Source organism: Ruditapes philippinarum, unplaced genomic scaffold, assembly GCF_026571515.1.
Source record: "Ruditapes philippinarum isolate M1 unplaced genomic scaffold, ASM2657151v2 ctg5115_1_1_1_1, whole genome shotgun sequence".
NCBI lineage: Eukaryota > Metazoa > Mollusca > Bivalvia > Venerida > Veneridae > Ruditapes > Ruditapes philippinarum.
The window spans coordinates 56,655-75,333 of NW_026866293.1; the positions used below are offsets into that span (position 1 = coordinate 56,655).

Below are 18,679 nucleotides of genomic sequence, written 5' to 3' on the forward strand. Positions count from 1 at the left end.
TAAAACATGAAATATTAAATTATAAGGTGTGTGTATTCTGACAATCAAAATTGCGCCATCTATTGTACGGCATATCACAAGTGTTTCAATAAATTGTGCCAATTTTATGCCCTATCTCATTGTTTGTTCTTTCTGTCCCTGCAAGTTCGTTTTTTACCATTTTAGGTCACTGTTGTTGGCAAAGTGATCAGTTTATTTCAATGTTATTTTGATTTGGAAAATACAATAAGATCAGACGATAATTATAAAATTAAAGATTTTTTTAGCGTCCAACTTCTTTTTATTGAATCGCTAGGCTAAATATCGTTATCGCAATAATGCAGACATTTAACTTATATTTTAATAATGTTATGACAAAATATGGATTTTAATCGTCTTGAGAATAATCTGTAAGAACATTCCTATCTTACATTCAACCCTCCGATGAAACATTCATGAATATTTTGGGGGATTTTTTTGTCAACATTTTTACTTGAATTATAATAGATATTGATATATATAATAATTATGATAAATCAATTATTATAGTTAAAAAGATTGCAAGAGCACACGCATGGATGCAGTTATTATTTGTCTCTACTTTTTACCATAATGCGTTCTTCCCTGTTGGTTATGTATATTGTATTGCAATAAAAAATTTATGATCCCAGAAGGTTAATATCGATTGAAAATACATTTATATATATAATAATTTATTATTGTATAAAATATGATTAACGAAATCAACAGGGAAAGGCGGCGTTTGTTCAAAGAAGGCAATCCCTACATGTCCTGCAACAAGGACCAGCGCCAAGGAGCATAAAATATTTAATGTGTTTTTAAAAAGTATATCGCCGATTTCTTGACCATGTTTGGCATTTATTTCTTTGCATTGCTTGAATTAAAAAAAAACACACATTGCAATTTATGTCTGCCCTACTTTTTTATTCCCAATTGAACGTTACACAATCGTTAACGTTGTTGATAGATAAAAGACCTATACCGAAATTCATATATTAAAAGGTATTCCCTTAAATTTTTAACGGCCATTGAATTACACGTAAAGCATGCATGTCATGATCTTTTTAAAGTGAAATAAGTTCTGTTTTTTATTTTGTTCTGAAGGTAACTTATTTTCAACATTAGATAGATATGGCAATTCTTTCCGCATATCTAATCCGTGTCTTAAGCGTAGAACGATTTCTAAAACAAACCATAAGATTCAAAATGTATTGAATACGCATTTTATATTAATTTCCAAGTATTTTACCAGACTTAATATACTCACGTATGCAAAACATATTCTCTTGTGTACCATACGATTGATCATTTTCATCTTATATAATGAATTAAATTTATTCGATGCGCAATCATTTATTTGATAGAGTAAACAAAATAATCTTTGGGGAAAATAGAGTTGAAACCATGAATTGATTTATAATTTCAGATTCACGATTATTATAAATGAAATTATCACTAAAGGAAAAACAATACATACTTTTAATGTATTATGATATAGTATAATTCAAAACATAAACTCTAACAGAAATACATAAAGTAGATATTGCGTATACTTAAAACAGGAAAATAAAGATTTCATATTGTATCGTCAACCGACGAGGATGGGTATTCCATATTTTGTTCACTTCTGAAAAAAAAAAAAAAAAAAAAAAAAAAAACAACGATAATCCTGAATTAATGTAATGTCAAGTTAGTTGGACACAAGCGTTTTTACGTATCTATTATAAATCGTCCTTCATGAAATCTCTTCCCACTTTCCTTTTGCTGAATAAATTTGTTAATCCACAGGGAAATTGATCTCTGAATCGTGTTTCTACGATGTTTGTTCAGCCATTTCTGTGATTTTATAAACACGATTTCATTCTAGACTGTTTCTAACGAAGGTATCTGACTCATTTTCTGGCGATTTGATATGTCAATAATCGATAAATAAAACTTTATAAATACGAGGGCTATAAATGTACATATTAGACTAAGTGACCCATTTCATGAAAGTAACTAAAAGTAAATGGTGAAAAGTTTTCAAGTTATGAATCGAGAAATGCATATACAAGCCGGTAACATAGCTAAAACTTAGTCAATTATACACGTACTATGGCCTAATATGCCTAACATTATCGCTTCACCATTTTATACGCACTGTTCTCATATCTATTTTATATATAATATAAAGTATTGTTTAACTCTACAGATTGTCTCTGCACAAGTAAAAAAGGAGCACAAAAGCAGTGTTAAGCTTAAATAAATGATAAGTACACTGTTTTGTTTTGTGAATATTTAAACCAGGCATCTGCAAATTAATCTTCAGTCGTGCCTGTACACATAGGATAGGTGTTTCTAAATACTATTAACTTAAAGGTTCACATATTTATCCATTTACTTCTCAGAATATTTCATAACTGTAACAATAGATCTCCGGGGAAATGTAACGACATGGCCTACACCATTTTATAAAGTACATTAATTCATAAAAAAGGTTTTGTAGGTTAACCATTAAAACGATAGCGTATGTAAACACTCTCTTAGCATTTGTAATGATATTGTAATAATTGTTAAGTTTGTGTTAATTCAGCTTGGCTTGACAATTTGATTACAAACCATGTGGTATCTATTACAAAAATATAACATATAATTATATATTCTAAAAAAGCTGCAATCTCATTGGTCTAAACAGTAGTCAACAGAACTTTTTATAGAATCATATTCACTAGGTGAAGTATCATATTCACTGGCTGAATTGAATTTTCCAAGTCTCAAAATGGATTTAGACTCATATTCAATGAACATACATCGTAGACTGTTAACTATGCGTGCTTATTAAAACAGATAATTGCTGCGTGTTGTTCTTTTTGGTATATTTTTCGATTAAAATACCATTAATTTACTATTACAGTTAAAATTTACACCGCAAAGATGAGTATAAATTTGAACTACGTTCGCGTAGTCGTTGCACGCCTTACACGTGCGTCTTTTTTCCCGCGCTTCATCGAAATAGACAAAGGCTGTACATGTACGTGGGGTTATCCAAGAATTCGTGGACAGTCTTTTTTGCGTAAAATATATTTGAGATATTGATTTGAAATTCTTACATGCTTAGAAGAATAAATAACAAATAAACATAGAAGAATACATGTTAGTAGCTTCTTATATTACAACAATATTTAATTTTACATAGATACATGTCGGCGACAGTAGCGCACTTCAAATTTCATTACCATACACGTTGACATTCAAGAGATACTTAAAAAGTCCCCGAATATTTAGATAGCCCCTCGTATAAGGTTGTACTTTCTGTGATTATAGCCTATTTATATACTAATAAAACAATTATGTCATCTGTCTGTGAATATCACATCATATACAAAGCCACACAAGTCAAGTATTGTATAATTATATTTGTTGAAGACTCTGTTTGATGAATGCAGTGCGTTATTTGTTATGATTGATTTATATAAAACGAAAATACAATAATGTTGTTAATAGATCGGTTAAAACATAGAATTTATTCACTTTGAGTCGTTTTTGGGAGTACTGCAACTTTAACATAGGCAAACAATATTTAAACTTATGCTGTAGTATTTTAAGAAAATCAAATAGTCTAAGAAATAATTGATGAAAAAAATAATTATTCTTGCTAGTTAAACTTAATTTCCATTCATTTTTTTCAGCACACTATATTTTTTATTTCTAGCCATTACGTGCAACTTTAAATGACAATTTTATGACTGCCAGAAAGAAATAAAAAAAATTATAATGCCTAATTATAAATCATAGTTTGATGTCATTATGACCCCATTTAAGGCAAACGCTGACACAAAGAGAAAATTCGAAAGACGAAAATTCACAAAGTTGGTACAAAATGAAAACAGTGATCTCGTAGATCATTATGTTGGTTTTGTAGGAGTTTTCAATCATTTGTTACTTTAATGTGCGTGTTTGGATACTAACAAAAGAGGCTTTGTTTGTTTGTTTGGATTTTTACGGCACGTCAACACATAATTGGCCATATCGTGCCGAATGCTATAATAGGCTTAGAATATTATGTTAAACTTTGTACATGTAAATGACAATAGAAATGAACCAATTAGATCCTAGAATACAAGTTTATCTCTTTCAAATAATAAATTATGTTTTTTGATGGAATTGTATTAAAAATGTTCTTTGAGTGAATTTACAGAATAAAATCTATTACGGGTCTGTGAAAAATCATGACATTCAAGAAGAAAATGCTTGACAGTTAAATTTTCATTACAACTTACACAGAAAGGGGCATTGTCATTTGTAAGGAGATAATAATGGGTAATTTTAGTGTGTCCAATTCGGCATCGAAGAAGAAATGTTTGATCACGGCAGTTTGACAGAGATAGAGATGGTGACACAACAAGAGATGGGTTTATATCGTGAAGTTTATTAAAAACGGCATTATCCCAATTTGCTTTCCATTCAGATGATACGAGTTTATTTATAGCCGGTCTAAAATCACAAGCAGGTAACAATAAGTCAGTTTTTTTGAAAATTTAATGATTGTTTAGCTAAAGCATCTACTTTTTCATTTCCTCGTATTTCTACATGACTTGGAATCCAATATAATTTAACATATTTTGTTTTTAGTATATCATGAAATCGTAAAAGAAGTTTCTTTACCATGATATTGTCAGATTTTTTATTTTTAATAGATATTAAAACAGAAAGCGAGTCAGAAAACATCACAAATTTATCGTGGGTATGCTGTGCTATGTATGACAATGCTAAATCGATAGCTTTTGCTTCAGCAGTAAAAATTGATGCATTATCTGGTAACCTCATACTAGATAAAATTATTTTCAAACACAGCCGCACCTACTTTGCAACCTTCTTTTGAACCGTCCGTATAAATATGTATAAAATTTTCATGTTCTTCCTTAATTGCTAGAAACTTCTCTTTGAAATGCTCATGTGAATTTGCTGACTTTTTTATATTTGAAAGGTAAATATTTATTTCAGGGGAATTATAAGTCCAAGGTGGAACATCCTCATCGTCATTTTGAAGGATACTGACAGGATTAATTTTAAGTTTATCTAAATCATCTTTTAAACGAAGGCCTAATGGTTTAATGGTTTAATTTCCTTTGGTTTGTTAACAAATTTTTCAATATAACTTGGTTTGAAAATAAAACTTTTGGCTGGATTTTTGCTATTTGATGAAATTCTAGTTGCATATTGAAGTGATAGCTTTTTTCGACGAAGTTGAAGCGATGGTTCCCCAGCTTCCGCATATAGACTTTCTACAGGTGAGGTGCGAAATGCACCTAAAGCTAACCGTAAACCCTGGTGATGTATGGTATCTAGCATGTGAAGATATGATTTTCTTGCAAACCCATATACTACAGAACCATAATCTTATTTTGATCGGATAAGACTTCTGTAGTTGATCAAGCTAAGTTTTTAGGAATTATATTTGACAAAAAACTTTCTTTTATACCACATATTAAACATTTAAAAACTAAATGCCTTAAAGCTTTAAATTTACTTAAGGTTTTATCAAGTACAAATTGGGGATCAAATTCTTCCACATTACTTAACAAAAGAGGCAAAAACGTTCAAATAAGTCAAAACAAATATATATTGAATCTGTATTAAATCACAGTTAAAAGTAATTAAATCAGAATTAAAAAGATTTAATAGTTATTTGGTGTGGACGTAATTCTTATATACAATCTTTGTTGAGCCTAAGGATACTCTTCTTTAAGACAGGACTTGAAATAAAATATCGATATTAATTTTGGTTTTGATATATATGTGGTATGACCATTAAATTGTGGGCAAAATTGTGGGCAAATAGATCATTTGATTACTCGGTTTCAACAGAAAAATATTTTTATTCTGAAAATGATGAAAACAATTAAGAAGCATTTCAACGCTTTTTACACAGATAATAGTTAAAATGTAAGAGATACATTGTTAATATAGTTTCAATACATTTCTGAGTATATTTTTCTGTTTTCTGTTTTATGTGCCACAGCTAATATATGTAATGCATTTAAAATTTGTGTTTTTTCGCGGATTTCTTGAAGTAAACAGTATCAATCTATTATTTTCTGTAACATTGTTAAATATCAGTCCTTGATTGAACTTAATTGCTTGGTAGAAAAATGCTGATAGTATAACAATATATGTATAGCTTTGTTATAAATTTCTAACAGTACATATTGAAATCGTATCTCCTATATAACATGTTCTTTAAAATAACAGTTGAACTTTCAAAGAAAAACTCCGAAGCACTTTATGTGTCATATCATAAAAGAAAAAATATACTTGTGTTTGCCTTGAATTATGGTTAGAAAACATCATTTATGTGTACTCTACTTCATGACATAGTTTATTGACACATTCCTCTTTGATAAGGTACAGCTGATTTAATCTGCTTCAATATATAAAGATTAGTGAATAATAAGCCGTTGTAAATCAGGTTACATGACAAACGTTAACACGCAAACTGGACATGTATTTCATGAATAATAAGATGGTTTTATTATACATGACACTATCTAATTATTTATTAAAATTTGATAGCATTTTTAATCAATCGAAGAGCTTATTCGTTGATAAATGGTCTTTCAATTATTCTTTATAATGAATGCTATCTACGAAAATGTCATCTCACATATAGAAACATATTTATATATGAAGGTTAAAACATCAGTTCTGTAGTTTTAATGAAGAAATTGGCATATTAATTTTCTTTTGTTAAGAAGAAATTACAATAAAATCTACATTATTCTCAAGGTATATTTTCTGTATCTTATTTTCTTATTGTTACATATTCAAATTGAAGATTTGATACGTTCAAAGACTGACAATGTATGCGTTTGTTTTTAATATAAAAAATCTTATAACCTTCAAATGAATAGTTATATTTCAAAGACAGAGTAATCAATGCTAAAAGATCAAAGTATTTAATAAGGAATTTCTTTGAAAATAATCCAGTTTTCTTTGCCAAGAAAGACATTATTCTTTTAACTAGTTTCTTGTATTTTGATACAGGTGTTTGTAAACAGGACTGACTAGCGGATCGAAAATGAGTTTTGAACAGAAATGAAAAATTCATAGAGCTCGGGTTCATTCCCCTATTTTATCAGCAATTTATATAAACGGTCGGTCAAAACAATAGATTTAAATTTAGTTAATATATATTTTCTCATTTATATAATAGAATTTATCAATGAAAGAGCTAGTACTGTCACGGCAATTTCAAATGGAACCATTTATAATTCTAATTTTAATACGTGCTATCCTTTATGCTATCCTTTATCATTCAATGAGAAATGTTCCGAGAATTATTTTTCTGCCTTATTAATCTAAGACGACCAATAAAGATTGATATAGTAACAAAAGAATTTTGTTGCGAACATTGCAAAGCGTTTAGACGTGTTTCTGATAATCTAGTATATTATTTCTAAGGATTAGCTGAAAAAGATAAGACGTCAATCACAATTAACTAAATATGCATGAATTAGTTCTATCTTCAACATCAATGACGGGAAGTACGCATTCATTTATTATATCATAATTTCATTTTTATTATTATTATTATACATGTAATTAGTATTATTATAATTAGTATGAGTATTATAACTATAACTACTATAATTGTTCCACGTTTAACTACAATTCTAAAAAAGAAATGTTAATGAGAAACACAAGTCAATACTATGTCAGTTTTTACTACTCTCGTTCTTTTACTACTATTATGTAACAATTCTTTACACCAGGAACGTCCTTTATGTTTTGGTATAATAATATCAGCTTGTCACCTTGCATTTGCAGTTAAAATCTGTTAATCCACTTATATGTCATTACTTAGTTTCATTTATGTCAAGGGCAGTCAAAGAATGTCTTTAATCTGTGACTTTTAATGATTTGCATGGGACAGAAAACTAATACAATACTAGTAGTTGTGATCACACATAAAATAAGTACTCGAATATAATTATATCATTACTACGAGTATAATTGATTTCAACTGAAAATTTCAGTTTGGAAACATCTGTTCAAATGTTTCACTCATGTTACGGTTAGAAGAACGAGAACTGTAATATTAGACATTTGCGGCTTATAATGAGGAACGGGGATTGAGGATTGAGGACAAGTTATATAAAGGGATAATCTCAAAATAATCTAACATTTTCTAATAACGCGGTTTCTAAGTAACGGATAACACCAGCATTGTCAACAATAATTTGTGTATGTATTGCGTGATAATGTCTTTGTCCTGAATAATATTATTCCTGTGGTTCTACTCCATCTACTCTAGCCCTGACCGCCATATGTACATACAATGATAACTTCTGAATAACTACTTTGTTATCATTGTTTAAAAGCTCGGTAAATTTAATACATTAGCATTTCTCCAAAAAAAATATACTCCATAAGGTTTTAAGGAGACCGACTAAAGTAGGTTATTAGTTCAAGCCACGTGATACAAAATACATGAAAAATGGTACTGACAGCTCATGACTTGGCGCTCAACATTAAATAGTAGTGAATAATGTTTAATATATCGAAGGCAAGCAATAGTCCACCTCTGTTAAGGATTTAGTGCCGTAAAACATTAGGTGCAGTTCCTATGGAAAGGGCCGGGCATTTAAACCAAGGGCAAGCTTAAGCGGCTCATATGCAGCAGTTATTGCTAGGTCAAGCTCCGAAAAATCTTAACAGATATATAAATGAGGACCAACATGGATAACTGACCAGCAGCTTTTGCCCTGTCTAGTCCCGAGACAACTCGAACCCCGGTCCAGTCCCACGTGAATTACACAACCGAGACCGTAGTCAAGATTTCTTGCTCAAGTGCCCAACGTTTTTTCATCATCAAAAGACGAAACTATTGATGCACGTCAGCGCACTAGACAAAAAAGCCGGCAACGTATATTGGGCAAGCTTATGAGAAAAGTTCCAATTTACTTTGGGGACTTGGCATCAGTTTCGTCTTGTAGTTACTAAAATGAAAATCAAGATGTAAGGAAATAAACACAGTAAACTATCCTGGCCTTATTTCAAAGTGTTCATAAATGTGTTGAGATGACCCCTCAATATTAGCGTAACTGTTCCTCGATAATCGTTCACGACATTATGTCGCAAATGTCTATTAAGAGTGTTGCTTTTGTAATGTTTGTTGAACTTAAGCCTTATTCAACATCAAACAAACATTGACTCAAAAACGAGACTTTTGCAAGTTATAACAAATTGCAGTTGTTCAGTTTACAATCGTTGTTTGGTTGTACAGCTAACGTTACTGTTCAAAATGTACAGTTGAAATAAGAACTTATTGATATTTAATAAAGAAACCTTAATGACAAAAAGGTTATTGGTCGATGCATTTTGTTTTAAGCTTTACTAAATAATAATATTCAATTTCGATTAATCTTTCAATTACGCTGATAAATCGACTTCACTTATCTATCACGGCTTAAGCAAAAAAAAAAAGAACAAAAAAAAAAACACCCCTTGGTCGCATGCATAGGGGACACTATGTAATTAAACGCATTGCTATGTTTTAAGTGAATTATTGATTAATTATAGTTGTGTAGCTATCATTTTTACTTTCGCGTTTCTCAATTGTTAAACGATTACAAAGGTTTTACCATTTATATTTATACTTATTATTAAAATACTTGATATATTTAAACTTCGGCATTTAATGTTTGTATTATGTGAATCTGATAAAGTTTATCGAAAGTCCAAAGAAACCTCATAATTTTGTACTTTGGACGCAATGTCATTAGCGGCTTGACATTGTCATGTGACAGCAAAGGTTCAATACTTAATTAAAGCTAGGTCGTAATAATGTCATCTTATCCTGTAGATACTAATACAAAATGAAAATTATTTTATTTTAACATGTCACAGTTAATCAAAAAGTTGAATCAAGAATTCGAGTTTATAACGAGTCATTGTCCTTTGGTATTGACATTGATTAATGACGAAATTAAATTATGATAAAATCATCGTTCATTGATCGCCGTCTGCCCTTGATAATCTTGCTTTTCATATTTTAGATTAGACTTTTGTCATCAATTGGGAAATGATAACACTAAACAGCACCTTGTTTGTTTCCAATCTGTTTCATTTTCGTTCAATTTAGATATTTCAGAGTTATATGATAAAGATATTTGCGTACATTACCCGCCGATCATTACTTCATGTAATAGTGTTATTATATACTTGTTAAAATTACATCCCAGTTGAAATATGAGGTGCTATAGATACGTTTTTCTGATGCAAATTACGCAATAAGACGATCTTTAAGTACATTCAAATCCAAAATGTATTTTTAAGTGAACAATTTAAGGTTTGTTTGTTTGTTCGTTTGTTTGTTTATTTGTGTGTTTGTTTGGTTATCAGTCTTGTCGCCGATTGTAACACACTTGTGTTATTGTGGCTGTCAGCTCACCTATCTGGCAATCAAAAGATCGGCTACAAATCCAAAACGATTTATGAAATGAGATTATTGAATATTTCGCCTCGCCAAATGATTCAACAATTGACTTTTTGGGTTAAGCAATGTTAGCGGGCAAACATTATACTTAAATAAAACAATTAAATGTTTTATTTTTATCTAAGCAAATATAAATAAACTGCACCATAATTTGGAATACAATGTTATACAGTATATTCTGCTTACAGCACACTCACTACGACATTCAAAATTTATCCCGGATATCAGGACTTCCTTGTACGCATATAACAAATTTAGGTATAGAGAACCATATATTTGTAACAAACTGACTTATCTCCCATTATTGGTTAAGATATACATGTATAAAGAGTTTATGGTTGTCATCTCTTCAAAGGGGCCTCCGTGGCCGAGTGGTAAAGGTCGTTTACTTGAGATCACAGGTCCCTCACCGCTGTAGGTTCGATCCTCACTCGGGTCGAAATATTTCATGTTGTGAGGAAGCCATCCAGCTGGCTTACGGAAGGTCGGTGGTTCTACCCAAGTGCCCGCTCGTGCCTGAAATAATGCCCGAAGGGGCACTTGGGGTCTTCCTCCACCAATAAAGCTGGAAAAAATCGACGAAAAAATCTCGACAGGACGCTCTAGGATGGCCTGACTTGAGTGTACGGTCGCCCATATGGGCTTTCCGGCTTCGACCTTTAATAAACGTATTAAAAACAACAACAAACAAACATCTCTTTAATTTGTTATATAATAATACTGACTTATTTCGGACTTTTATTTAAAGATGGCAATAACATGTTGTTCAAAATATTTCCTTAAAACAAAGCCACCTAAAATGAAGAAAAATATCGTTAAACTACAAAGACGTGTATCAGTTTGAATATGAATTGCATAAGATATCAGTTTTCAATTACGGGTGTCTATTACCGTCATTAATCATGACAAATTTTCTATAATACATGTTAATTGTCCTTAAAGCTTTTCAGCCTCTAAAAGTAGGCTTTATTATGAACTTATTGATGACATTGTTCAAATGGTGAATAAAATTCGGAATAACAAAAGAAACTCGAAAGACTTCGTGCATGCTAGATCTTGCTTGTTCGATGAAATGACTTATTATTTCGTAGTTACGAGTAAACTATGCCATTGGAATGACTTAATATCTTGTTCGTACCAATGTACTCAATGTATTGAGATAGTTGATTGTGGAAACGAAAACGCAATGATGAAGTAACGATTGTCACTAATTGTTTTAAAAGTTCATTATGTTCATGTTATTAATAAAATTTCTTTCATTGTCCATTCTTCATTTTACAGCTAGAGAGTATACACTATATTTCGCTTTAAGAGACCTTTACTTGGAATTTCATGATAAATAATTCACAATTTTAATACAATGCCATACAAATATAAAGATCAAATTGCGACGAAATAACATTAGTTACACTATACATATTCATTTCTATTTTGTTTTGTTTTGTTTAATTCAATTAACGGTACAAAGGTAATCAACTTTCAGTCTGTGGAACTCTAAATATGTTTAAATGTTTGAACATTTAGATTAAAGTTATTATCGTTCTCACAAAAAACAGCTTTCAAGCGCAAAATTCTAAAATGCTATTCAAATGTCATTGCTGTATGTTTGCATTACCCCCTTTTAATGTAAAGGTGACAATATGAAAAATGTTAAACATACTTACAGCTTTGGTGACATATATTAAACTTTTAAGAAATGCAAACACAGTTTAAAAGAGTAAATTAAAGTCGTCCTTCACGGAACAATCTCTTATTGACACACTAAATATTGAAGCATTTTCTATGGGCTATATAGGGCTAATGATACATAATTGATGTAATGTTTAAAACTGTCGTTCAACGAAATAAGAAAAAAAATGTTCTTTTTGAACATTTTTGACACGCTACATGCAGTTCAATATTTAGCTTAGATCATTCATTAAATCAAGAATATTCCAGATACATATAGGTATATTTTCCATTAAAGGGATAAAATATCCGATTTGTATTATTTCCTTAGAATTATAGACCTTTCGTTTTTGTTTAAGTATTTAGTATCATAGATTTTTTTTATTTCAATCGACCTTCAACTGTGAACTAAATAGTTCAATCCAAGAAATCTAAACTAAACTAAACTAAAACATGTCGCAGGCTTCAACATTTAAACATGAAAATGATGAAATTTAGTATTTTGATTCATCCGTAGATGTTTTCAGTAAAACAACACATGCTTATATCATACATTATCGTACATTGTTCGAGTAAATTGTGCTCTAAAATACCCAGTTTCGTTACAGTATATAGATCAAGGCCAAAACTTATAAATGCATTAGGAATGTACTTTATTAATACATCGATTTCGTCTGGCGTTTAAAAACCTCTATAAATGTACCTTGTTATATTTATGGTCGCATTAAAATATCTTCAGAAACTGTTTTCTTCTTTGTACTTTTGAAAAAAACAGGACAAGTCAATAAGAAAAAGAAATACAGTATTTCTAAATAATAATTATCTTATTACATTTGTCAATCAAAATTTTTATTGCAGTAACCCATACATATAAAGTACCTTGTCACATATAAGAAAATGTAGTAACATTTACTAAAAAAATACATTTTTATACATAAAGAACATTGTCACAAAAGATTGAAAATCAAATCAAAACAACAATGAAATAAACGACAAAAACTAAACACAATCTAAGCGACGCTTTGTAAGGTCTGACTAGGAGTAATTATTCTTGAAATGTGCATGAAAAGTTATTGCTTAATGAACAAGGAATTTGATCCCTTATTAGAAATATTTAATAAAAATTACTCTATGTGGCAATACCTCTGATAGTCTTAGAGCTATGCTGCTGGATAAAGAAACGACGGCTGGCCGAACACGGAACAAGCTGTTTCCAGTATGTTATTTACAAATTTCTTGTGAGGGTATGCATCAGAATATTTTTTATTTAGTATTTCTGAACGGAACATAATATTTCAAATCGATCACTTGTAAGAAAGATTGTCGGATACCAAATAGTATGGCATTATTTACATTTTACTTTTTAATAAATGATTTAACAAACAATCAACACAAACAACTATATTTGGTGTTCATTTTTTATTAGTAGGGATTTTGTTAAAAAAGAGGGCCATAATGACCTTTTACCCCTCACCTGAGTTGCTGGTTCCAATGAACAAGATTGCATTATTGATGAAATAAACCATGTTTTTAGTTTCGTAGGAAGTCAAACGTGTGTTTTATATGTTTTAATAGTCGATTCTGAGCATTTTAGATATCAAATACCTCCTCAATAAATTAGCACTGAATGTGCAAAGATACGCCATGAGCACGGCAATGAGTAAACAAAGTGGTGATGGTGGAGGTGTTGGTAGTATACCCTCCGGATAACGACAGGGAGCCACACTGAATTTACCAGAGTACAGTGTTACTAAATTGTTCCTGGGCAAGTTGTCAAGCCGTTTACCAGTACTAATTCGCAAAGAGCTGATAACCTCTGTACATGCCCTACAGAGGTACATTGCGAAATAACGCAGAAAGGATTTTATGATAAATTACAACGAAAGAGACCTGCGCCGTCCGGGAATCGAACCCGGGTCGTCCTATTAACAGTCAAACGCTCCACATTTTGAGCTAATCGGACGGCTTGTAAACAAAGCGGTATTTTGACACCCATACAAAATATTAAATCACAGTACTTATGCCGATTGCCAAATTGCAAAAGGAGATTATATAGCTTATCGATATAGCCAGTGAGTAACAGTTGCGAGTTACCATAAATTCCTGAATTCACGAGATCAACTTCAAGAATTCAACTTCGCAAATTAACGTTTTGAATTTTACGATTATAACTTCACGAATTTAGAATTTCACCTTCACGAATTCACGATTTCCTCTTCACGAATTCAACTATATAATTTCAAGTTTATAGATGTATATTTTGAACTTTACGATTATAAGAATTTAAGATTCACCTTGAATTTAAGACGTTGAAATCGTCAATTCACAAAGTTGAAAGTGTGAAGTTCAAAACGTGAAGTTAAAATTGTGAATGCGTGAAGATAGATTAAATCGAGAATTAAAAAGTTGAAATATTACAACCGATCTATATAGTTACTATTACATGCGTGTATGAAATGTAATATCAAACTGAAGCAGCATGTAAAAATTTGGAAACGGTAGAATACTTGAAAATTAAAAACAATGTATGAAGATGAAGTTCATAAAAATTAATGCTACTGTTGATTTACAAAATGAAGGTAATGCTTTTAAATAATGCAAAGTACAACAAGGAACAGCTGGTAAAAATATTTAACTATACTTACCGTCGGTTTGCGACATATTTGGTTATGTCTCATTAGTTTATATGCAAAACATTATTATATTTCAAAGAAAACGTATTGCATTAAAATGTAAACTTTTTAACATGTATCACTTTAAAGTGATATTTTTTCAATAAATACATTTTTACATCGTCGGATAATTAACATGTAGCTGCGGTGGGATTTTAGCCGATACCCAGTTGATAAGAGATGTGTCAAGGACAGTTATTCATTGGTTGCCACGCGATTTCTTAGGGCGATTAAAACAAATCAAAATGATCGTTCAATATAACGTTCGGTATCACAGACAATACTGTGGCAAATGATAAGAGTTCAATATAAAAAATGTGAACGATTTCCAGAAAAAAGGAATAGAATTTACTTTAACAGATAGTGTTTGCCTCCGCCGTTAAAAAATATTAATTTGTTAAACGCGATTTCATTGGCAGATTCAAAGTACCTGCTGCTGTTAGTCGACGCAAATCCACGGCTTGATTGCATGTTAATCAACCGTGGGTATTCGACGATTGCATTCTTAGTAAAAAATATTCATATACACTTTAAACAAGGAATTATCCTCTCTTACGACATACGTATGGTATTGATAAATTTACTTAAATACAACATCCTCTTCAAACGTAAAACTTTGTCAAAATATTCTCAAATTGTTATTTCAATCTTAATTACAATGTCTTGCAATTTCAAGAGAAACTGTTTTAGTTCATGATGGTTTAGGTAACTGCCTCCGATTCTTTTGAGTTCTCTTGTTGTTTTTGTTGTTGTTGTTTAATTATCATCGTCCGTTTCGAATCACGTTTATATCTCATCGTGCACATAATTTTATAATAATACAGTCGAAAAAATATACTCCATTACAAGCCTATCAAGCTGTATTATAAGATGTACACTGATCCTACGTACGCATTTCCACAAAATTGATCTTCATTCCCAGGGCAAGCCGAGTTACATCGATCCTCTGTAAGTTTTTCATTTGGTGAAAAGTCATTGCCACATTGACACCAATGACCACTCTAAAATATGTTTTGAATCGGATAATGCAACATTGTGAATGTATATCTGTTTAATAGACGGTTCATTTTAAAAAAGTTTATTGCTAATATGGATCATAGTAAAATTGAATGTATATAAATAATACGGATCATTGTGAAATTGTATCCGAAAAATAACTATATATGGGCCATTATGAAAGTAAATCTGTATAATAAAACGGATAATTGCGAAAATAAATCGATATTATAATACGAATTATTTAAAAAACGTATCTGTTTAATTAAACGGATCATTGTCAGTAATGGTAAATCTGTATAATAATATGGGTCATTTTGAAAGTAAATCTGTATTATAGTTCGGATCATTGTGAACGTGTATCTGTATAATAATACGGGTGATTAAAAAGTGAATATGTATAATAATACGGGTAATTGTAAAAGTAAATCTGTATAATAATACGGATCATTGCGAAAGTATCTAATTATGTTTAATTATACTGACTGGATAGCATATAGATTAAATTTTAAATCAAATCTGAAAAAAGACAGACCCCTAGACTGAAATGAAATCAAAGCAAATAAGTGCATAGCCCAGGTTTGGTTTTAAGCCTGTTCACGAGTTTTTTTTAAAATATCATACATTTCTCAGGCACGGTCCCACCAACTTTAGCGGTATTCAAAACTTTTAAATGTGAATCCAAATGGAACGCAAATTGTCATATATTGTTGCAAATAACGGAAATATCGTGAGAAATTTGTTGATGTGTTTAATGGGGCTTCTTTAATTTATTTTATAAAGGTGGGGTCTTAACTATCTCGGCTAAGATTTTCAATCGTGTTCATTTAAAGATTGCAAAACATACATTACCTCAGTCAAAGCATACAAATATCCTCCACTTATACAACGTGCGACACATAATTCAGTGACCATGCCCGTAGAATATGTATGGGCATTTTCCAAAATTCGTGGATAGTTGTCGTAACATCCGAGATACCCTTTTAAAAGATAAATATCAATATAATATAAATAGTACATGTTTTTATCTATTCGTTTGGTTCTCTTTTAAAACGTTTACACAATAAAATGATCATTATCAGAAAATGTAATAATTTAATCTTGAGACTCATAGTTATATATATGTACAAAGCGTATAACATTATGATGTAAGTCGTGAACGTATGATGGCTGGTTTGTGTCATGTCTTTTTTCACCGGACGAAGACGTGAAAATACGGCAAAGTATCTATTTTGTTTAACTTTTGCTCAGAAAGTCACCACTTCTCGTACTTTTGCCCTGCAGGGAGCAAGCTAGCCTTGGATTCAGGCGTTGATAGTTTTTGCTTATTCATAACATATGCACTATTCGGTATTCGTTCATGGTTTTGATTCGTTCCGTATTACGATTTGCAAAACAGAAGCATATAAAAAAATCGACAGACTGAAACCCAGGCTAGCCACAAGTATAAAACACGATTATACGACAAGGTTATTTGGTACCAGGAAGGAAAATACGAAATGGCACAAGTCAGCCATCATATGAACGCTCACGTAATTTAAAAGCATAAACTAATACTCTTTTTTATTATTTATAACAAATGAATCGATATTTTTTTTATTTTTTTATTACGTTAATCATGATCTATTAACTTTATTTTAACTTTATTTTCGTTTATCGACATAACCAATTAAGTTCAAAATTTTTTGTACAAACTATCATGTTGGCTAACACGAAACACGAACATTTTAAAACTTACGAAATCGTCCAAAATAAATTGAGCCGGTCCACTCTTCCAGCACTGGACTGGTTCTTAGAACGCTGTACTCAGATTGACATCCTAGACACTCTTGTTTGTCCGGATTATAGAAGTAACTGAAGCACATAGAACTGTCGGCACATGCTCTTGCACATTGTTGATAACTTGTCATGTTGAAATTGTGAAACACAAGTTCGCTCTCATTGCATCTTTTATTGTTGAACTGAGCATTTGCGTACTTCATGATGTGATGTGTGCCTGCTCAAAAAAGTAATCAAACATACACACGTACATACAAAAAAACGGAATCAGACTGACTTTGATGTATGTAATAATCAAAAGTAACTTGCTGCAATTTTATTCGCATCAATGTAGCGGTCTAGCTGAATGGTCTTAGTGTTAATAAGATATAAAATATGTTAATATGCTAATAACATTTAGTAAGCTTTATACCTTATTAACTAGAAAGTAAGCTTAATGTACCACACTTAGACTCAAAGGTAAAAACAAAGGTACATGTAACTAATTACATGTTAACACATTGTAAATAATGTTAATAAATATTCAGTTTTAACGTATACTTACTTTCGTTTAACTTACTATTACGAGCGTAATACACAGACCCATTACGAGCCCGAGGTATGTCATCAAAGTCTGCCGAACATCATTTACATTCCTGTGTCACGTGATCAAAATAAACCCCGTAGCAATCATCGTTGAAAGAACACATCATCGCACATGTAACGCGGTTATTACGTATTAAATGAAACACGATTTTTGTAGTATCGCAAGTATAATTGTCCAGCGGAAAATATCTTGAAAACTCAATGCTTCCTAGCACGTTAAGCACAACGAATGTGCCGATACAAAAACACAAAATACAACTTAAAGTGGATTCCATGGTCTCAGGTTAAAGTTTCGGGACAAAATTTTACTCTGGTAGCATGAACACCGACTGAAACGATTTGTGCGTGTAAAACACATGGACTGCAATTGACACAGACATTGATTAAATGGACCATAATAGTACAAGCGTTGAATTATTCATTAAAACCTAGACAACATAACATATCAAATGAATCTCCTAAATACAATCAAACACTGAATGTTGGCAAAGGCTTGATTCCA

At 31.1% G+C, this 18,679-nt stretch overlaps 1 protein-coding gene across 1 annotated transcript; it reads right to left on the bottom strand.

Annotated features, from left to right (window-relative positions):
- Positions 1 to 15,640: 15,640 nt before the first annotated feature.
- Positions 15,641 to 18,498, bottom strand: LOC132732018 (uncharacterized). The gene is made up of 4 exons (XM_060718356.1): positions 18,137 to 18,498; positions 17,552 to 17,809; positions 16,666 to 16,793; positions 15,641 to 15,818 (listed from the first exon to the last, which is right to left on the bottom strand). Exons 2-4 carry the CDS (start codon positions 17,793 to 17,795, stop codon positions 15,681 to 15,683), a joined length of 510 nt encoding a protein of 169 aa, XP_060574339.1. The 5' UTR covers positions 17,796 to 17,809; positions 18,137 to 18,498; the 3' UTR covers positions 15,641 to 15,680.
- Between the last annotated feature and the right edge of the window lie 181 nt (positions 18,499 to 18,679).